This window comes from Sycon ciliatum, chromosome 2 (genome assembly GCF_964019385.1).
Source record: "Sycon ciliatum chromosome 2, ocSycCili1.1, whole genome shotgun sequence".
Taxonomy (NCBI): domain Eukaryota; kingdom Metazoa; phylum Porifera; class Calcarea; order Leucosolenida; family Sycettidae; genus Sycon; species Sycon ciliatum.
In genome coordinates, this window is record NC_088644.1 from 13263798 (window position 1) to 13285779 (window position 21982).

General features: G+C 46.6%; 3 protein-coding genes and 1 non-coding gene across 4 annotated transcripts; 3 read left to right on the plus strand and 1 right to left on the minus strand.

Moving 5' to 3' along the window:
- The first annotated feature begins 137 nt into the window (after positions 1–137).
- Positions 138–11884, plus strand: LOC135808804 (serine/threonine-protein kinase Nek2-like). Its single transcript, XM_065322030.1, has 9 exons — positions 138–599; positions 1679–1846; positions 2176–2299; positions 3138–3194; positions 6568–6640; positions 9451–9529; positions 9772–9888; positions 10241–10367; positions 11201–11884. The coding sequence occupies exons 1-9, from the start codon at positions 387–389 to the stop codon at positions 11257–11259; spliced, it is 1017 nt and encodes a 338-aa protein (XP_065178102.1). The 5' UTR covers positions 138–386; the 3' UTR covers positions 11260–11884.
- Trnal-aag (transfer RNA leucine (anticodon AAG)) lies at positions 6988–7069 on the plus strand. Its single transcript has one exon. It is a non-coding gene; the product is annotated as a tRNA-Leu (tRNA).
- Positions 11885–12645: 761 nt separating the features above from the next.
- LOC135808805 (golgin subfamily A member 6-like protein 26) lies at positions 12646–15282 on the plus strand. Its single transcript, XM_065322031.1, has 2 exons — positions 12646–13949; positions 14471–15282. Exons 1-2 carry the CDS (start codon positions 12765–12767, stop codon positions 14633–14635), a joined length of 1350 nt encoding a protein of 449 aa, XP_065178103.1. The 5' UTR covers positions 12646–12764; the 3' UTR covers positions 14636–15282.
- LOC135808806 (pyridoxal phosphate phosphatase PHOSPHO2-like) lies at positions 15254–21899 on the minus strand. The gene is made up of 3 exons (XM_065322032.1): positions 21781–21899; positions 16952–17154; positions 15254–16339 (listed from the first exon to the last, which is right to left on the minus strand). The coding sequence occupies exons 2-3, from the start codon at positions 17106–17108 to the stop codon at positions 15774–15776; spliced, it is 723 nt and encodes a 240-aa protein (XP_065178104.1). The 5' UTR covers positions 17109–17154; positions 21781–21899; the 3' UTR covers positions 15254–15773.
- Positions 21900–21982: the final 83 nt, after the last annotated feature.

Genomic DNA, 21982 nt, shown 5'->3' on the forward strand with positions numbered 1-21982 from the left:
TCTTCTGTCACACATTTTGAAATCTGTGGCAAAAAATGTGTGTTGACGTGACATCGATCCATCCATGGATCGTGTATAGTATTTCTTGCATCATTGATCAATTTTATGACTCATTGCATTTTTCAAAAAAACAGCAATGAATTATTTTGTTGTGCCTGCGCGTATGCTTCACGACCTTCTCCCTGTCGACATGTCCTCAGTTTGTCATAACCTTCCATTGGACGACCTTCGTGTGTTTCAGTAGCAGTAACTGTTAGTACCTTCGACAGCTTACAAAGCTAATGTTCTGCTGAGTGTCCCAAAGCAGCCTTTTGAGGAGACCAACGAGGGGCAGGGATTTTATGAAATAATTGGAATGTGAGACATGGTGTTAGCCCACTTTCCCCATGGGTGCATCCACGTCGTCTCTGGACGAAGTGCCTGGTGAGCCTCTCGTAGATTCATTGGAGTTTTCAGAGCAGTTTCTGGCAAGGTATGAACCTCTTAGGAAAATTGGGTCTGGGGCATTTGGCAGCGCCTACGTGGTGAGAGAGCGTACCACCAACGCTGTTTGGTGTGCTAAGAAGATCAATGTGCAAAGCCAAAATGTCCCTCAAGAGGTAAGCGTTAGTTACATCTTGGGAATAATTGTATGCGTGTAGAGTCTCGGTGTGTTCAGTTGTGTTCCCACATACATGCACGATCCCAGTGCGATATGATTCTTATTGAATTCTGTTCTTTGACCATTGTATGAAGAAAATGCCTGCATGTATATAGCTACAGCAGGCACTTGATTTTTGTATTTTACTTTCCTGTACAAATAAGTTTTACCTATGCAAGTACAAGGGCAAGGATTCTTACTTGTACTAGCATTGTGACGAAGAAAATACGTGCCTGCTTGGCTTGGCATTGAAGTCGGCCGTTGCAGCTGGGGAGAGAGCTTGGTACGCCCTACAAAGAATAGTTCAGAACTTGAAACATGTATAAATAGAAATAAGGATCGAAAAATTGTTCAGCTGTAGCTCTCGGCTTCATGTATAAGGGATTATCAGACAGCAATGACTACACGGCTCATTGGATGTGTTTGATACAAGAAGTGAGCTTGAGGGTGTGAGTGTACAGGGGCGTCGGAACCGGTGCGGCAGGTGCGGCCAAAGCCACGCCAATAAATTTATCTTGGAATGAAATATAGCCCGAATTCCCTAAATCCCCCCAGACACACACACACACGAGTTGAGCGGCTGATCTCAACTCCTTTGCTGCATCAAGTGTTCCACCACGCTGACCATCTTTCTTTCCTACAGCTTTCAAGATCTTCACATACTCGTGCAAGAATTTGTTTTACTTTCCCTTTCACTGTTCCTCTGACGTCTTCTCTTCCGCCCATTTTTCGTCTAATAGGGAAAGAAGTAGCATGCGGGGCTTGAAATTATTTCGTCTTATGCAAAAAGTCTCGTGTCGCACAAGTCGTCTCATCACACATGTTTGGACCACTGTGCTTCTTTGTGTTCGCACACATTTCATCATAGGTATGTTCGTGTGAAGTGTGTTCTACTGTATTATGGGCAAAGTGAATGATGCTCTGTACTAGTACCTATCGCATGGATGATGGTACAGGCATGCTGCACTCCTGCCTTTTCCGTGCATGGCCTTTGTTGCTAACACTGCCTGTGTGCATTCCCTACACTTGTGTGCTCAGGTCCAGTCGCTGAAAAAGAACGAGTCCAACGCGCACACGGTCACGCTGTACGAAACCGTACACGATGTGGCGCGTACCGAGTACTACATAGTTATGGAGTACTGCCAGGGTGGCACGTTAAAGAACTGGATCAGACGCAATCACCGCAACAAGCTGTTAACCGAGCCAGTAAGACGCTGCATGCACTGCCTTGTGCTGTGCAGTAGCAGTTAGCAGAAGAAATTAAACTTTGATTGACATGCAATGGAGTATCCCATAATGTTTATTTTGCGTGCAAGAGAACTAACACGAAAATGTCCTCGTTCATCCTCTCGAGTTCAGATTTGCTGGGTTCCCTTGCGCTATTGCATACGTTTCATTTCTGATGGGTCATGTGACTCATGTTCACCTCTGTTGTGTGCAATGTGCATGCACTGGTATGAAGCACATGCCTGTGGATTGCCGTGACCTAGCTCTAGTGCTATCTATGCGTTGGTGTTGTCGGTGCCTTGTTGTAGGTTGTTCTGGCAATGCTCTACAAGATCTGTGAAGCAGTTCAAGCATGCCACGCCCTGCACACGCTGCATAGGGACATTAAGCCAGAGAATATATTCTTGGACGTGAATGGCAATGTTAAGCTTGGTGAGGAATGCGGTCTTGAGTTTTTGTGTGTGTGTATGTGTGCGCGAGAAAAAAATGAAAAGACCAAAAAGTAGGGATTCACTGGCCAGAAAAAGCCACTTCATAGCTGTGTGGTGTAGACCAGGCTGAATAGTGGCGGTCAATTCTTCAGCCTTGCAAGCTGTTGAATGGTGCAATCCCAGCACAAGCTGCTGTGGCTGCTGCTGTAGCATTGCTAACATCGCCTCTGGCGATAGGCGTCCAATGGTCCAATGGTGTGTGCGAGAGAGAGAGAGAGAGAGAGAGAGAGAGAGAGAGAGAGAGAGAGAGAGAGAGAGAGAGAGAGAGAGAGAGAGAGAGAGAGAGAGAGAGAGAGAGAGAGAGGGGGGGGGGGGGAGAGAGACAGAGAGGCATACAGACAGGAGAAGAGGAACAGACTGGCGGGAAGCAGGACAGAGGGAGAAAGGAGAGGCTGGGATATACAGACAGCACACCACTGTGGTGCCGGCACTGTGCTCATTTTATCCCAAGCTTCTCTTACACAAGGCCATTCCATTGTACACTAGTAGTACATGTATCTTCAAAGTTCTGAAGTAGAATGTGCACCAAGTTACGAATATAAATGCATCTAACTCGGAGATGGAAGCCCTGGCTAACGTATATCCTGACGCATGTACGATATGTTTAGAAGTATTCCCAAGCTGAGGTGTTTTACTTGTCTGACCTCTTGGCCACTATTGTTTATTGCGTTTGGGCCAGTTTAGAATCTTCTGTGTGTGTGTGTGTGTGTGTGCGTGTGTGTGTGTGTGTGCGTGTGTGTGTGTGTGTGCTTCTTGTTTTCATCTCACCCTGCCACCAGGTGACTTTGGTGTTTCTCGGCAGCTAGGTGATCAGTCTGCAGCAAGGTCATTCTGTGGTGAGTTGTGGTTCCAAGTTGTGTGCAGCGATGGGCTCATTCATAGCTGTACATTCTAGTATGATTCCAGTCTTTCACAGTCGCAGTGATTCCGCTCTTGCTGCCGAGCACTAGTACTTGTACATACTGGCATATTCCAAGGGCATTCCGAAAAAACCAATACAGTATATCTGAATTCTGCCCTGGGACGCATACCCCAGACATTCTATTTTGTACAAACTAATACTAACTGGACCATAACATTCCGCCTCCAGGAAGGAAGGGGATGTAACTTTGCAACAGTTCAGGCAATAGTGCGAAAACAAGAGTGTATAACAAAGAGTATGCAACTGTGGTAAAGGGGCAGTGCACAACACACTGCCTTTCTTATGCAACTTGCCTGCATCACGCCCTGTACTCATGCACTCTAACCCACAATCTCTCGTACTAGCACATCCGTTCTTGCTCGATTCGTTAGAGTTCCGACACGATCTCTAAATTTTAGGTGCGTGAACTTCATTTCCGGACGAAAGTTCATTTCAGAACAGAGGGGAAGTGTCGGGTTTGATTTCCCGCAGTATGTGGACTGCAGCTGCATGATGACATTGTAATGAAGGCAGTGCGCCACACATCTGGTGCGGAGGAATAGATCACAGGTGGCACATCACCCAAATGGGCCAAAATCACAAGTCCGTGGACATTTCTGGGTGTAACTCAGCACTAGAACATTGGATTCAGTTCAAATTTTCAGGGTGGCTCCCATGTGCATCAGGGAGGAGATTGACAGCATTAGTAGGCACATACGCGAATACGTTCCAATCTTTCACGCAAATTCAAAAATGGAAATTTGCGATTTTGCGATGTTTGATAAATTTTCAGCAGAGAGTACTGAGAACAGTTGTGAATAATGATATTTTTCAATTTACAGACTCTATGCAGTTATGTTGAGGTGCCGAACCTCCAAATTAGGACAGAAGGAAACAAAGAAGCAGACTACAATCACACCAAAGTTCTGTTTCCGGCCGTAAGAAAACGATCAGAATGTTTGAAGACATCAAATGCATTTTCTGCTTCACTCTACACAAGAAAAGAGAGGTTCAGCACCTGGGAAATTTGAAGCAGATGCGACTACATATAAGGTTTGTTATTCTAGCATGAATAGCACTAAAGTTATGCCGGAAATACTGTCACCATGTCCTACGAAAATCACTAAAAAACTATGCATGTTGGGCCAGCTAAAATCCACCCGCGGTGTACGTTACACCCTCTCGCTCAGCAGCTGCATCACCAAACCCCATCTTTTTGGGCTCGTTGACTCTTCCTTGCATCTTGCTTGCTTGAGGATGACTTTCTGGCCTTGTGGTACTGCTTCTTGCGGTCGAGACCCTGCAGTGCACTACTTGTGAGGGTGCCAGAGCTGCATGCCATTTCGGTCAATACGGCTTCCAGTTGTTCGTATCCATCGTTAAAGATGATGACAGCCAAATGCACAGCTGTTTCCACCGCCTTGGCGCTGCAGAATAGCTCCTTTGGGCAGATCTGCCAGATGAGGCTGTTGATCGCTTCATTGGCGTTCTGGGTGGCACCACGTGTACACCGCTCCAACAAACTTGTCTCGGCCAGACGTACATAAATAGGCTTCACGGCATCACGGATTGCGGGTGACAGACTCTTGGTGTGGCTGTAGGATCTCTTCTCAGCCCTGGCCTTCTGCCATCCACACCAGGAAGTGGGGCCATCAGGACAAAAGTCATGGTTGGGCGTCTGGTCAGTGGGAAAGGTATGACAAAATGATGCCCATATCGCCCGTGCCATATCTATCACTGACCCTGAATTCCCCCGTGTGGCCATTCCGTAATAATTCTGCGTGGAGTTGATCAGCACATCAGTCAACATCAACGACTTTGTGGACATCCCAGGCAATCGAAGTCTGGACACCACAGAGAGAGCTGAATCCCCTCTTCATCCAGGTACCATCTGTTGTAGCTGCGATGTCTACCGGCTCGCCTTCAGACTCGCCACTTCTCAGCGCGTCGGCAACTGTGGCCATGCTGTGGTTGGCTACTTTCTTTGCTGCTGCATGGAGTGTATCCCTATGTTTGAGAAAAGCACTGTTGGCTACAGGAGGTGGAATGTCCAGGATGGCACTGGTCTTGCACAGGGCTTCCCGCGATCTACCAAAGGTCCAATACGACGCATGGCAAGCACGCTCTTCCTGTTGACCTCACAGAATTTCTTGCCCACAGGTGTCTCTGCCATTTGGGAAGTTGTCTCGGCTCCACTGTCATCACAGCACGAAGTCAAAGTCGTGGCTAGGCCAGATCTGCCTGACTCCACGAGCTGAAGAGCCCTACGTTGCATACTGAGCACACACAGCTATCAGCGACCAGGCGGCTTGCAATGATGGCAAATGAATTATTCAATTTCTTTGTGAGCCATGATCATCAGGCTGCTCCACATCATCTCCATCCTCATCAAACCCGTCTGCAGCACAGCTAGCATCCGAATCACCACCATCATCATCAGAAACAGTCTCGACTAGAAGTCGTGGAACGTCTTCAGGTAAACTGCGATCGCTCTCAGATTCGGAATCACTCGGTGGAATTTGAATTTTTTTTGAATATTCAAGCGAATTGATTTCCTTTGAAAGCTCGCTTTCTGCTCTTGTATCGACGACTGCCCTTTCTCTTGTTGCCCATAGTCTCACTAGGAAGCTATCGACAATGCTACACAAACCAGCTGACAGTTCTGTCGTTCTAAAACTACAAGAAGGCCAACCAACGGCAACCGTTGTCCTCAATAGTGAAAAATCGTGATTTTGGAAAAAAAAGAGCGGCGCGTGGAAAATCTGGTCTTGTAACCATGGCAGTCAAAGCAGCGTGTCTTTCTCCGCAGACGGTGGGAGTTTGAGCGAAATCCACCACTATTTTGAAGTTTCATTATAATTTCCTAAAAGTTGAAGTTTTTCAAATTTTGGTATTCAATCACAATTGCATAGCGCAACTTCAATGCTCCATAACTTCGGATTGGTGCAACCGATTGACCTCAAATTTTCACAGAGCATTCTTCAGGGCACATACCACCAGAAACCAGCAACAAAATCCACTTCGGGGAGATTTCGATTTTTTAGCATTTTTGGGTGATGTGCCACCTTGCATTAAGTTTATGGACGTTTGCCAAAAAGTACGGTCAGCCGAGTCGGTAGGTTCGCTGGACGGTTACCACTTTTTTCTTGTTTACTTGCATCATTCTTCGCGGTATAAGGCCTTGATAAAGGGGATTTCACTTACATCTCACGCATCCTAGAACTGTGTACGTGGCAGTACCTGTTGATCAAACTACCTTCTCTCCCACTTGTTTTCTTTGCCTTTGTTTTCTTGTGGTACTGCCGCAGGTACTCCACCGTACATGGCTCCGGAGCTGTTTTTGTCCTACATGAACCATATACACGGAGGCCCGCCTGTCGGGTAGGTGACTGTGCTCAGCTGTGCGGAATGACCCGCTAGCCTCTATGGTACTGGTTATGTGATAGTGCTGACTGATCCGACACCTGTGATCATGACTACTGTAGATGGCCCTGGCCAGTGGAATTCACAGACGTGAATGAATAAGTGACATGTTTGTGTGTAACTGTGTACGGTGCAGTGTTCATAGGACCAGTTTCGTGCAGCGTCCAGTGCTGTTTTATTCAGGGGGAGGGGGGGGGGGGAGTTGTCCAAGTTTCCAAATTGGCTGTAATGATCTTGCATTCTTGCCGACCTGCATCTCAAGAATTATTATCAAAATGTGATCAGGAAATCTAATGATCGTCCTTGGTAGCGTGGCCGAGTGGTCTAAGGCGCTGGATTAAGGCTCCAGTCTCTCCGGAGGCGTGGGTTCGAATCCCACCGCTGCCATCAGTCATTCTTTTTTTTCCATCCTTTTCTTGCCTTGAACTGTTTGCGTGTGTGGAAGCTATCACTTTGGTACCGTGGAAATCGCGGTTTGTTGATCACTAGTCTGATCAATTCTTCGCTGACGCTGGGCGCATCTTTCTTATCTATTTTTGGGCTTGTCTCGCCGTATATCATGTACATGTACATTGACAGTTGATCAGAATCAGCTCTTCTGTACTCTAGCTGTTACTAGTACTATTAGTAGAATTTATTATTTTGATAGGGAAGGCCCTACAGACGTTGCCGTCTTGTTACAGGGAGCCCTAAGTGCTCTTTACAGAGCGAAACAAAAACGGATAGATGCTCAACTTCACGACACGAGACAGGTAGAGAATTCCACCAAGCTGTGCCAAGGACAGAAATAGAGAACATGCCATATCTAGTGTTAGCAGCGCCGGGCAAAGAAAGTGATGAGAAGGACTGCCCTCTAGTGCGCCTCTCGGTGCAAGTAGCAGCCGACTGGATGGTGAACATTGAGGAAAGAAGAGGACTTGTAAGCTTATGAATACGGCGGGAAACAAATTAAAAGCCTCAAGTTTAGGCGAGATTCGAGGGAGTACAACTTAGCGTGCTGCAACACAAAGGCAGTCGGAGTATGGTGAGGGAGACCCAAAATCCTTTTTCATGCTGATATGACGTAGTGTAACAAGGTGAGAGTATGAAGATGTTGTCAGACAGTGAGTATACGAGTTGCTGGCATATTCAATAGTGGATTGGAGCAGGGATAATTAAAAGATTCGCTTAGTTGTGTGATCTTATGTACGGCGGCAGGGGCGGAATGCTCCTATCTTCTTATAAACAGATATACATACATGGTCGACCTGATCCTCCAAGGTTAAAATCAATGCTCATCAATAATAAGGCCAAGATAACGTGCTGTGGCAGAAGGTTGAATCTCGACACCACCGCGTCCAATGACAAGATCCGGAGGAAAAGGCAGAGCCTTTTTCTGAAGCACCACAAACTTCGTTTTCTGGGCATTCAAGATGAGACAATGCTTCCGAGGTACGTATTTAGTATGTTGAAATCACTGGTCAACTTTTGCCGGAGTTCTCCAGTAGACTTACAGTGCATATAAAAAGCTATATCGTCAGCAAATTGTTGGGACTGTGCGTGGCAAAGTATCCCAAGAACATGGCGCACGTACAGAGAGAATAATAGAGGCCCTAGCACCGACCCTTGGGGGACGCCTCACAAACAATGTGTCTCGTAACGAGTCGTTTCCTCGGTTCGTTCCAATTCTCACGTGTTGTCATCTACCTTGCAGCTAGCTGGCAAACCACTGGAGTGCTACTCCGCTTAAGCCAATGGCTTGTAGGTCATTGAGGAGTAGTTCACGACGTACCCGATCGAAGGCGTTACTCATGTTCACGAGTACAACCGCGCAATATGCGCCCTTGTCCACACTTATCATCCAGCAGTTTACTGCAAGAGTTGACGCATCCTCGCAGTTGTGTTCTCTCCGGTAGGCGAATTGCTCGTCGGGGAGAATTCGAAGCTCAGCATGGTCTTGAAGGAACCGAGTCATTTGCCGATGTACTACCATCTCAAGAATCTTATGAACAATCAGCAAAAGTGAAACGGGGCCATAATTCGATGCTTCGATTTGCCCCTGACTTGTGAACAGGGCACACTGTTGCCAATTTGTACACTTCTGGCACCGTTCCAGTGCGCAAGGACTCGTTAATGATCTGCGCTATGTGACCTGCAACGGCTGTTGGGGGTCAAAGCATTTCTGGGGAAAACAACTTGAAAAAGTCGGCACATTCTGGGGTTGCCACGGGAGTTCCTCAGGACCGTAAGCCTGGGTTTCTATGACTCTCTGATCAGTTCCAACTCCAGTTTATCTCTGCATCAGTAGGTCACACGTCGCGTGAAGAATGAGCCACTTTGGTTCCACTGTCCGCATGTCGTGTACACTTTCTAGTTGAAAGTTTCTACCCAAGCGCAATCACATGGCAACGAGTGCAACCGCTCTATTAGTATAGGCACCCACGCCTGCACTATCGTGAGCTGACGGCCCAAATGGCTAACTACAGTTGTGATCATCGACTTGTCACAGTTGTGGTCACTTACAGCAAATGGAGATTAAACCCTGATAGAACCATTTCTCCTTCTACCCCTCCCTTCAACTCCACATCCAGTTATGGGGGAGTGGTCCGAGAAAATGGGAAAGTAGATTGATGGTTTTATTTTTGGCTGTCATCGCTAACACATTTACTTTGGCAGAGTTCACTTAAGTGGCTGGTTTGATTCCCTGTATTTGTTGTGTATCCCCATCTCTGTGTGTTCTCATTGGTTTGTGGTTTACTCATGACTGTGTTTGCTATTCTTCTGTCCAGCTATAACTTCCTCTCAGATATCTGGTCAATTGGATGTGTGCTGCTGGATATGTCGAATAAGTTTGGCGTTCTTCTACCTGTAAGTTGCCTCGTTTGTTTGTGTGTGTGTGTGTGTGTGTATATTTGCGTGTCTATCTCTCTATCTTCTTATATCTGTCTGCCTATCGGCCTGTCTGTCTGTCTGTCTGTCTGTCTGTCTGTCTGTCTGTCAGTCAGTCTGTCTGTCTGTCTGTCTGTCTGTCTGTCGGTCTGTCTGTCTGTCGGTCTGTCTATTTATCTCATGTTGAAGATGTTTTCTCACTTTCCTGTCCATTTGAACAGGATAGAAAACATGGTCTTGGTCTTGCAGCAGCAGAGGCAATGAATCCACAAGCTGGTGCTGTCAACATGCCCGCGCTGCCCGATATTCCGAAACTGATTGATGAAGAAATCCCACCGGTGAGATGCTCATAATTTGTATCTATAGTGTGTGTCAGGGAGCTAGCAGGCATCTAAGGAGATGATGACATTAGGCCATTGTGCCCGAAATGATGCGCGTTCGACCCTGGATTGGCATGTTCTTTGCGATCCATGGTGTCTGCATCACGCAGTCGAGCTCGATTCCGTGGCCTGCTAACCCCAAGCGCGGCCCACATCAGTGATGGCATACTGCAAGAGCCTAAACAAATCAACCCTGCCCCATGTGTGCCTGGAACGAGCAGCCCGGCGTGACACTTGTATGGTATCAGGGTCCACTCCCCCCTGAGTCACGCTCTTGTCTACTTCCACTTTCTACTCTCTTTCGTTGCAGAGCTGGAAAATTGTACGTCGTCTACTGTCCCGCATGCTCTGCTTCAAGGCTGAGGAAAGAATTAGCTTGCTGCTAATACTGACTGATCCTGAGCTTCGCCGCTCCTTGCAGTATGACCCTTCTGCGGGTGAGTGGCTAGACACATTGTGATGTATTGCATGTGTTTATGTTTGAGTGTGTGTGTGTGTGTGTGTGTGTGTGTGTGTGTGTGTGTGTGTGTGTGTGTGTGTGTGTGTGTCCCATATGGTGCAGTGGTATGTGCAGCGATTTCCAATCGATAGATTGCGGGTTCGATTCCCGACGATTATGGTCACACACGTCTTTCTTCTCTTTCTCAGACTCTTCCTGACTTTTCTTTCATTCTCCTGGGTGGTTACCAACAGCCAGTGCATGCCGGAGTATGTGGTGTGATGTGTGTGCGGGAAAAAAAAAAAATGAAAAAGACCAAAAATAGGGATTCACTGGCCAGAAAATGTCACTCCAAATAGCTGTATGGTGTAGACCAGGCTGAATAGTGACGGTCAATTCTTCAGCCTTGCAAGCTGTTGAATGGTGTAATCCCAGCACAAGTTGCTATGGCTTCTGCCGTAGCATTGCTATCATCGCCTCCGGCGATGGGCGTCAAAGGTCAAAGGTCAAAGGTGTGTGTGTGTGTGTGTGTGTGGTGTGTATGTGTGTGTGTGCGCGCGTGACTGTACGTGTGAGTGTGCGTGTGTTCTTGAACGTACAGGGTCACTGGGTTGAAGGGCCATCACACACTATGTGGGAATAGCAGAATAACGCAGGGCCCATGACTGTCCGCGTTGCAAATGTGCAAGCGCTCCTTGCTCATGAACCTGAAATACCAGAAATTCCCTAGCTATGACTTTTGTAGCAAGCGTTTGGCTTGGCAATGCACCATTGCTTTATGAGTACATGAATCAGAATTGTTTCTCTCACTCTCTTGTTCTCATGATGCAGCTGGATGGCATGAAGGAAAGAACGAGGTCAGGCGTTTCTCTAAAATGTCTGACTCCTAGCCCGTACTGCTACATATACGTGTATAATTTTCTAATAATTATGTGCTGTGTACATTGCTGGTCAAGACTGTGCAAATTCTGATGAACATAGCTGCGCTATACTTTTATTATTTTCTATTCTCCGATATACTCGTAGTCATTTTCGGTGGGACACTTCACTTTCCATAGTGTTTTATTATTATTATTACAATTATTATATTTTAGGATGAATTGAGTGTTGCTTTTGCAGCACATGCAGCCTATCTACACAGTGACATTGATTAATCACTCTTGCTACTGGTGCACATGACTGTACTTGTATCCGTTTTGGATACCAGCATGACTGTAGTAGTTGTTGTATGAGCTGTGCAGGCATGGTTCTACACGGTCCAGGGACCTGGCACTGTTATCATGGTTATTGTGCTCTCCGCCCAGTGGCAGTGTCGGCCTGCACAGGAGGAACCGTAGTTTCCTCTCCGAGCCTCCATATAGAACAATAATCATTATTATTAATATGACATACTCACCAACACAATGGACTATCAATGTACATGTAGATTCACTGAAGATAACATGGCGCTAACGGTGTTTTTTGAATCCAACTCAGAATTGTTGTGAAAGAATATTATAACTTGTATGTCGACAACATTTTGTTCTGTTTTGATGTTAGGAAATTAGGAAGTTGAACCAAAAAAATAATGGTTTGGATAAGACTCCTTGCTGGTCTATTAGAACAATTGTTTTACCCTGTAAAACATGGTATTTCATGATCAACATTGTCAAACTGTGAATGACAATGCACTTACACTATACAGTGAAGTTTGCAGGTGCTAGGCTGGTACTACATACTTCAGTTGCCAGCACTGTAGTACTCATTACTTGATTAGCATGTTGATCGGTTGACAGCATTGTTGTAAGGCAATTGTAGTCAGGAGCACTGTTTTCAGCACGGTGTGTCCTGTCCTCCGCCTTGTATTCATGCTGCCAGCCGATCGAATTATGTTGGTACCATTTGTGGAGTTCAAGCATTTTTTCATCAGATACATGGATGGAACCAAGAGACTGTAGAGTGTCAGTCATTTACTACATGACTTGTACAAAGACAAGTAGATCTACTCTTGTGGTAGCAATAGTACATAACCCCCCGGGGGGTTATGGACTATTGGTGTCTTTGAGTTTGACTTTGTGGTGCAGTCTGGGTGCCCTTTCACAAACCATGCAAACCCCAAGCATGCATGACAGGTGTCGTGACGTCGAAGAAGTACTTTTTTAGACAAAATGTAGTACTCTGAGTGTCGAGCTCTGTCTGTTGTTTCCATGAGAACAGCCGCTGCCCGCGGGATCCTTTGAAGCGAAAGAAGGTGACACTTTTGAAAAGAAGAAAGACATCGTGTACGTGTATGTACTCTTCACCTTCTCTTCCGAGCAATGTTTACAATTATTCGTTTTTGTTGGAATAGAACTGTGTAGCCTGCTGGTGGGATTAGCCTCGCCGTGAAGTAAATAGAACTGTACGCTTTTTGAAGATGACGACGTGCAAACTTACCACGGATGACATCCTGCTCACTGTGCGAGCCCTGATGGGAGACAAAGAGAACTGCCAGTTCACTGTGAATGACTTGAAAGAGCCAACCAGCCAAGTGTTTATACCCATACTGAGCGAGATTTCGGAACGTATCCTGGACGTGCCTATACCCAAGAGCCTGCCTTTTGCCGCCGCACAGATCCTGGATCACCCGCACCTATACGAGGAACACACGTTGAGGCTACGGCTGCTCAAATGCTTAAAATTGTGTTGTAAATATGCTCTGGTGCCGTTTCCCGTAGATATGGGAGATCTAATCATGCCCGAACGCAAGCGCACACGCATCATAATGAACTGCCTGATCAACTACTTGCGCCATTGCATGCAAAACGACGAGAAGCTGCATGACATCGAGAAGAAGCTGACAGTGCTCCGCAAAGAGAGTTCTGCCAAAGAAGAGCGTCTGCGTCGTCTTCAGGACCAGCTCGCCGCGCTGGAAGAGGAGCGGCGAAGTGACGAACCGGAGATGTTTCGCCTGACAGATATCGCTGCACAACTGCAGGCAGACCTGGAGCATTTGAACCTGCACCAGAGTGAGCTGCGTGCCAACTTGCTTAAACTGAAGGAAAGCAGCGCCGCTCAGCAGGTGAAGCTTGAAGGTCAGCGGGTGGATAACGCCAAGAGCAAGCAGGCCAGCGAGGACCAGAGAGCACACATCGTCGTCTCGCCGGACCGTCGCAAGGCGCAGATTGCAGAGCTAGGCCAGGAAGTGGCCGAGCTGCGAAGGCAGGCGGCGGCGCAGGGCGAGCGTCGTCAGAACTGCCTGCACCACCGCGGCGAGCTGCAGAAGCTGGTGGCCGAGGTGTCGGTGCAGCGTGAGCAAGTCACCAAGCTGAGCGAGCAACAGCAGGGCATGGTGGGAATGGAGCGACACAACACCAACATGAAGACGGACATGGACGACCTGCGGCTGCATCTAAAGCGCTTGACGCTGCAGATGCAGAGCCTGAAAGAAGAGCAGGAGCAAGAGATGGAGCGGTTTACGCGCCAGCAGCAGCATGTGCGAATGCAATGTGAGAGTGTGCGTCAGCGCATACAGCAACACCAGGAGCAGGAGCAGCAGATCATGGCGGACGTCGAGCATCAGGTGTGCGAGAGTCACAAATATCTAGACGCCTGTCAAGAGGTGAGTGTTGATGATAGCACTGTAACTGTAGCCCTTCAGCGCTCCTGCGTGTATGTGTGTGCGCGCGCGTGTGTGTGTGTGTGTGTGTGTGTGTGTGTGTGTGTGTGTGTAATTAAACCTAAAAACCTAGTCTAACTCTGAGCGGAGTCAGAGAGAGAGAGAGAGAGAGAGAGAGAGAGAGAGTATGTGTGTGTGTGTGTGTGTGTGTGTGCGAGCGCGCGCGAGAGGGAGACACGCACACGCATTTGTTTAGACAAGCACAAATGAGGACCGAGAGCTCCACCACAGGTGTTATGCCTGAAATCAGTGTGAGAGGGAGACCTGAAATCAGTGTGGGCAACTGTAAACTACATGTAGTTTTAGTTCTATCCTGCAGGTGCTGTGCAGGCCTGGTGCCAGATTGAAAGCATGTGCACTCATTTAAGGTTAGCCCTATGCTAGGCATGTACAGTGTTCTAACACAATAATGGGAATTTGGTAAGTGAGCTCTTTGTGACGTGTACGTGTGTTTCAACGGTTAGGTCGAATCGGAAATTGCTGATCTGGAAGAAAAGCAACAGGAAGACCTGGGGAAGATGGAAGGGGTTTTCGACCAGCTGGTGTCTCAACTTGAGCTTGTCACGGCACAGGAGAAGGAGGTGTTCGAGTCGTTTGTAGCAGCCAACACTGAGAAACCAACTGAGTAGCATGCCATTGCTGCACACGAACATTGCTGTGGTTGAATAGCTTTTTCTTCTTCTTCTGGTGACAATTTGCACTCTGCTGAAACAGCCATCCCGGACTATATCATCTTTGAAACTAGCAAGCAATCATTCCCATAAAACTTAGGCCATTCACAATCACAAGATACGTGTACATAACGCCATTGTTTGTGTGTAGGCATACACATTCATGCACTTACTGGCAACACCGTGATGACCGCCCGCAGCACTTTGCTGCCACTTCTGCTGCCAGAGATATCATCTTCTGCTGGTACAAGCACATTCAATCTCATAAAACCTAGGCCATTCACGAAACACTTGTTGATCTTCATGAACATATAAATCTGCGTGTACCATCATAGCTTGAGTCATGACACTAACTCTCTTCACATGTCTAGAATGTTACAATTGTATCCATATATTATGCTAAGTCTGTGTTTTTTTATTATTTCATTAGAATTCTATACTCTTGTATTTTGCTGCGAAGCGTGCGTTTTCGAGGCACTTTAGTAGATCTGTGTTCATTTTAGCAAGAGCACTACTTATGCATGTACACGTATTATAATCTGCACTGTACTCGCTGTTGGCATCAACAAACATGGCTTGAGAAAGAATCATTCCGATTGACTTCACATGTTTGCAGTTTCTCTTGTGATCCCATGCACTCTTTGCATGCAAGGGGAAACACACGGAAGTGTGCGTAGAGGCATTGGTGTTGAAAATTAAGTGTGCATGTGCCAGAATAAATAAGAGATAACATTATACTCTACAGTGTACATCACCATGTGACAGTACATGTATACAAGGCTATGATACATTCAATTGTATTGTATCATTGTATGTACGAGTTCAGTTCTACAAGAAGACAATGCCGACCAGCAGACACCAACCACCCTGGACTTCAAGTACATTATCTACGTGTACATGTATTACTACTAAATAAATAACAATAACAGCTTCTAAAATGTGAACCTGAAAATATGCACAGCATACTATGACAGGGTATTAAAGGGTATAATGTAATACTATGTGTAATGGCTAGACGGACAGCTACTACGGATGACTGTAGACTGTGAGGAGTGTACTCTAGTTATGATAGATAGTCTCACTAGCTGCACAGTGACTAGCTTGATAAGTGTTTCTGGAACCAGCTCAGAACATCCGTTCCACTGTCCCAAGGCACAAGATTGGCTTTGAAGTCCTGCCCCGCCGGAGTTGCCAGCTTCTTCATGAGAGGATAGCCTCGCCGTGCCAGGAGAGTGTCACCTGGCGAGAGCTGCAACGCTGCATGAAGATCGCCGCCGCCATCGCCAATGTAAACCTTCCGTGCGTATGGCGTGGTGGCTATGAATTCACTCATGAACTCTGCTTTACAGAGATTCAGCACACAGGTGGCGCAGGAATGCGAATGGCAGTGCTGAATGCGCAAGCAACCATTTTCATCAAAGTGAGCTGGATTGGTGACGACACGCTTGAACAGATTTTTCAAGACGTAGCGCTCGAGAAGGACATCGATGAACACTGAGTTGGAGTCGGACAGAATGAAACAGTCAACATCGGTTCGGCCTTCCATCAGTTTACATGCAGCCAGCATGTCGGTGTGAATAACCATGCCTTGCATGTGCGCTTCAAACTGCTCCCTTCCAACACCTTTGCTATGAATCACCGCGAATATCTCACCCATCAGATCTGCAGTGGCAGAACAACCGTGCCACACAGTGTTGTATATGTAAGCCAAGCCTAGTTGATAGATAACATGGTTATTTTGTTTGACAGCACATAATCATTACAAGGCGCAGGACGCACTGTGCTGAGAGAAAAAAACAGTGCTCCTGACTATGCAAATGGTCGTCAAGGCCGGGGCTCTGCCAACCGATGATGGTGGTAGTCAGGAGCACTGTTTTTGTTAGCACAGTGTGTGTTCCACACACATAAAGTATCCTGATCTGCACGAAGCTTCAGTACCAGCAACACACACACACACACACACACACACACACACACACACACACACACACACACACACACACACACACACACACACATGCACACACACACACACACACACACACACACACACACACACACACACACATGCACACATGCACACACACACACACACACACACACACACACACACACACACACACACACATGCACACACACACACACACACACACACACACACACACACACACATGCACACACACACACACACACACACACACACACACACACACACATGCACAGACACACACACACACAGATCACAATAAGGGGTCTTGTCATACGACTACCCACCTGTCCAGCAATCATCTCGTCCACGTGAGGCCCGCAAAGCAGCTGCCTCGTCACCGCCAAGTTTCATTGACCAGCGATCTGTATCATCCTCAAGCAGCGACTGATCGAAATCAAACACTACAAGGGTACGGTGACAGGCCTCTGCAGCTGCTGTCATGGCTTTTTCCTAGATGGACAAAGTCATGCAGCTCTGCCAGTTCAACCTGAAGAGTGAGGACAAAGCACGAAAGAAAATAAGTTAAAATAACGTTACCATTCACTGCAGTATAGTGCCAAGAGTACATAACCCCCTACACTGCAGCACAGTGCTTTCTCGGCTACTGAACCCTCCCCTTCCTGAACGAACAATCCAATTCCTTTTGAAGTGCCACATGTGATCTACCCCCCCCCCCCCCCGCAATCCGCATACATGTACAGTGCTGCCAAATATTTTTCGCCCAAAATCGGACACCCTTCATCGCCAAGCTAGGCTGGCCACATGGTGCGAATTTTTCTCCTCAGCAATTTTTTCCGGAGAATTCAAATACCGCCCAAAATACCATGGAAAGTCGCTTCGTTGCCATGGTAACCGATCTTGCACACCGAAGTAATTTGTTGCCATGCCTGAATTCTGGTAATGCATGAGTGTGGTCACACACTGTACAGTGTACATGCCCTCGTACTTTGCATTTCCACTTCTTCAAAGCGCTAGCCTTTTTAGAAGCACATGACAGACTGATTTGTGCCTTCAGTTGCCCTGAAAAGTGAAAATACAGGACTTCTGAATAGGAAAGTATTGAACCCTGACATTTTTGGCTACTTTTCGGACGTTTCCTTTTTCGGAAGAGCCTTCAAAAATCGGACACTGTCCGAAAAATCGGACGGTTTGGCAGCACTGCATGTGCTGTACATGCATGTGTGAGCTTGTGTGTATGCTGTACAGATGTACTTTACTGGGAACTATGGCCGCTGCTGAGTCTTTCACACACATGTTGGCTCGCTTTTCGCTAATACCCTCTCTGATACTGGCTCCACACTTTAGCTATTCAGCGAAATGGCAGGTGAGGTGTGCCCGCCAGTTCCTGGACCAACACTTTGAAATTGTCCTTCCAACTAGCTGGAGATCGTGTCTGAGCACGACCGGCCGAGTTGTGCGGGCCCCTGCTCCTCCAGGTAGACTCAGCAGATGGCTTGAAGTAGGAGCACATTGACAGGTTCGCTGGTGTATTCTGGTCCAGCCGCAGCACGTGCCCAAACAGACGCCAGCAGGCTTTTAAGCCTCATATGTGTTAGGTGTGGATTTTGTATTTGTATCTATGCCAACTCTAGACCAACGCATATGGCCGATTGGTTTTCAGGCCTGCCTGCGAATCATGAGGTCCCGAGTTCGAGACCCGCGCTGGCAGCAAGGAGCGTGTAAAAAGACTTTTTACGCGTGTTGAACTGCGCCGAAACCCACGGTCAACTGGGTACTCACAGCTCGAGTGAGGATAACAAGGATGCAGTTTACAGGGTTATGGGCCGTTACACGCCCGATTGGTTGAGAGACTCACCTCCTCTCCCCTGACTCACTTGTGAGGTCTGCATTCGCCATTAAGGTGTAAAGGCATAGTGGTGGCCTGCGGAAGCGAAGGCTATAGCTTGTGTGTTTCTGAACATTCAAGTGATGCTAACGCGGATCCCGCGAATATTATTATCTATGGATTCTCCACAGGTCCGTAAATACAGTGCGTATTGGTTATAGTGTGGTCGTGTAAAAGAATATACTGCCTACAAGAATGAACTCTCATATTTTCATAATCATAACATGGGTTTCATGTGTATATTTATTCTTACAAGCAATGTTATCGTGTAATACTGTCCCCACAGGATACTGCGATTCCGCGGACGCGCAATTTTCCGCGTTATTGGCTTTCATCCGCGTTTTCGAGAGATTTTGCATAAAACCCGCGTTATTCACGGGAATGTACAAGAAAATAGTACATGATGTTGAAAATGTACTACAAAGTCGTACCGGTCCATGAGTTTGTACGACAAAGTTGTATACTTCAAGTACTTGCATGAAACTGCACGCTAAAGTTGTACAAATGACAGATAACTCGTGCATAATGACCGCAATATACCGCATATTTGCCGCACAATCCCGCATATTTGCCGCATAATGGGCTGTTTTCGCCCGCATAAAAAAAAAAGAGTAAATTATCGTATCCGTTCCCGAAGGGAACTCACGACGGCCGCTAACACCCGATAAACCCTAGCGGCAGATGCAGCGCCTAACGGTGGGGGTGAGTGGGTAAGTCTCACAACCACTGGCACAAGTGCCGAAAGCGACCCCATTAGCTGCATCCATGTACCCCTTGTGCCTGGCCACAAGTTCCCAGTTGACTGTGGGTAGCAGCATGGCTGGAAAAACCGCTCCCAGGCAGGACTTGAACCAGGTACCTCTCGTATCTCAATCATGATCTTTGACCAACCCACTGTGCCTGCCTGGCAAATTCGCCCGCATAATTATGCGCATAATTTTAAGATTTTGTCCGCGTAATTCTGTGGGGACAAGTAATAGAACTATATCGGTCCTAAGAATGGACTTTGTGTAGCAAAACATGCCAGATTAGTCCAAAGTGTATCGCCTGTAGTAATAACATCTGCCCGATACAGTTCTGAACCGACTCGAAATGCATCATAATGCTGCAAGTGCATCTGTTGTGGTCATGTAACTCATGTTGCTCAGCCACATGGTGAACCTATGGCCCGCCCAGTATGGGACTACTTTGGAGGTATGAGCAACCGCATACACAGCAGCACTACGTTGCATGTATGATGATCTTCCTGGCTATGCGCACATGCATATGATACGTCACGCTATATTTATCGTGTGTAAGAGATATCGGAAATAAGAATAGAACATCGTTTTTCAAACACCCACGCTATAACCGATACCAAGAGTATAATATATACTCTTGCCGATACCTACTGTACATGTATTTACTTAGAGACGTCTAAGAGGCGTTTCTGGTGGGTGGGTTCGCCTGCAAGGCGTTTCTAAAAATATATATTTCGGAGTGCATGCATACCATACTACACGTGTACATGGTGTCATATACATGATGTAGCACTGCTACAGCTATATGCTGTCCCCGGGGAAAATTGCGATTCCGCGGGCGCGTTTTTTCCGCGTTTTGCGATTTTTAAAAGACCGCGTTTTCCGCGATTTTTGAACTTTTCTGTTGCACTACACGTACACACAGTGCACTGTTCGGTCAGCAACGTCTCATCCGGTGGCGGCTTTGTACTCAAATATGACGAGCGCTTACACCAGAGACTTGTAACTGATTGATTTCACTACATACTCACTGAAAATTGCCTCATATCAACTGCAAACTTGCCGCCGCGAGATGATATCAATAATATTCACCGCATATTTACCGCAAATTCACCGCAAAATATGCCATATTATGCCGCGTTTTTTTTATCCTAGAGGGTGGTGGCGTTCCCACGGCGGATGCTGAAAACTCGGCTTTCAGCCGAGTCTCACGCAAACCGTGAAATTAATTATTATGCCGCGTTTTTTCCCGCGTTTTTGCGATTTTTTCCGCAATTTTCCCCGGGGACAGTATATGTACATGTAGTACCAAGAGGGTTATACTCTTGCTCTAAATAATGTACAAGTCATGTAGGTATGAAACAGGATCCTTGGTCTTGGTTTCAGGTTCAACTCTGAACCGCAAACGACAAGGGTTCGCTATCACGAAATTCGCTATAGGCAAGTTCGGTATAAGTGCAGTCGACTGGACTATAATATGTGTGCAGTCGACTGGACTATAATATGTGTGCAGTCGACTGGACTATAATATGTGTGCAGTCGACTGGACTATAATATGTGTGCAGTCGACTGGACTATAATATGTGTGCAGTCGACTGGACTATAACATGTGTGCAGTCGACTGGACTATAATATGTGTGCAGTCGACTGGACTATAATATGTGTGCAGTCGACTGGACTATAATATGTGTGCAGTCGACTGGACTATAATATGTGTGCATAGTATGGTGTTTAGTAGTGGCATTATCTGCATTTTTGGGGGGCGTTTCTGGGGGTGGGTGGGTGGGTCAAGAAAGAAACGCCTCTTAGACGTCTCTAAGTAAATACATGTATTTACGGACGGCCCCTTAGCCTAAATCGAGGGAGTCTCCGTATATGCCTGAAGATTGCAAGATCGTTAACGTATCTTCTCGTTAACCTATACATTTTGGACAAGCGTTAAAGTTGCGACCCGTTATAATAACATGTCTTATGGTGTTGAGTTTGTCCTCTTGTACAGGGTAGTGTTCTTGATCTTAGCTGGATACCATATGCCGATGATTTTACGCAGTTGCTATCCGTGGAAGGCATCAACTCTGTCACGGCATGGCAGTGTCAGTGAGTCCCTATAGTCTAGTTGCTGCAGCCCAGGACTGCTAAGACAAATGCCTTGCACAGTCGCAATTTTAGCGACTTGTTTAATTTGGGTAAAATGTAGGGTGCCATGGCAGGCAGTGACTAAAAGCCTCATAGACAGTATTTTAACAGTTAGAGTAGCGTTTTTTTGTTTTTTTTGTTTTGTTGCTTGCGTGCCATCCTGCTCAGCAAAGGAAATCCTTAGCTTGAGTTCAACATCCAAACCCCATTCGAATGGAATTTTGCCATTACGGTAATTCGCATTTGTGTGCATACTGCAGTATGGAGAATTAGAGAGTAACTGAGCTGTTTTCTTTGGGATCACCGTTTCTGACTCCAACCAAGCTAAGCTTATAGCTTGCTCAATAAAAATTTAATATTCTTAAGTTGTAGAATAATCGAACTAACTTACGTTTCTGTATCCACTAGTACTGCACCAACTTGACCAAGGCATCAACAGCAGCAAATAGAGAGGAAATAGAATATGTTTGCGAGTGTCAAACAAAGTGAAAGTCCATCAAGGCATCTTCAAAGAAGCTCTGCTCTGGTGCAGATTGTACAGACCAAGAATTCAAAATATCGGCGATGAGTCATGTGGGGGAAATCCCGGGTGT

What these genes read in the sequence shown, in the direction of transcription:
- LOC135808804 (XM_065322030.1), top strand. Translation starts at nt 387, where the DNA reads ATGGGTGCATCCACGTCGTCTCTGGACGAAGTGCCTGGTGAGCCTCTC. An exon ending in GCCAAAATGTCCCTCAAGAG is followed by an intron (nt 600 to 1,678) that starts GTAAGCGTTAGT and finishes TTGTGTGCTCAG; the next exon opens with GTCCAGTCGCTGAAAAAGAA. An exon ending in TTGATGAAGAAATCCCACCG is followed by an intron (nt 9,889 to 10,240) that starts GTGAGATGCTCA and finishes CTTTCGTTGCAG; the next exon opens with AGCTGGAAAATTGTACGTCG.
- LOC135808805 (XM_065322031.1), top strand. Translation starts at nt 12,765, where the DNA reads ATGACGACGTGCAAACTTACCACGGATGACATCCTGCTCACTGTGCGA. An exon ending in ATCTAGACGCCTGTCAAGAG is followed by an intron (nt 13,950 to 14,470) that starts GTGAGTGTTGAT and finishes TTCAACGGTTAG; the next exon opens with GTCGAATCGGAAATTGCTGA.
- LOC135808806 (XM_065322032.1), bottom strand. Translation starts at nt 17,108, where the DNA reads ATGACAGCAGCTGCAGAGGCCTGTCACCGTACCCTTGTAGTGTTTGAT. An exon ending in ACGAGATGATTGCTGGACAG is followed by an intron (nt 16,340 to 16,951) that starts GTGGGTAGTCGT and finishes CTGCCACTGCAG; the next exon opens with ATCTGATGGGTGAGATATTC.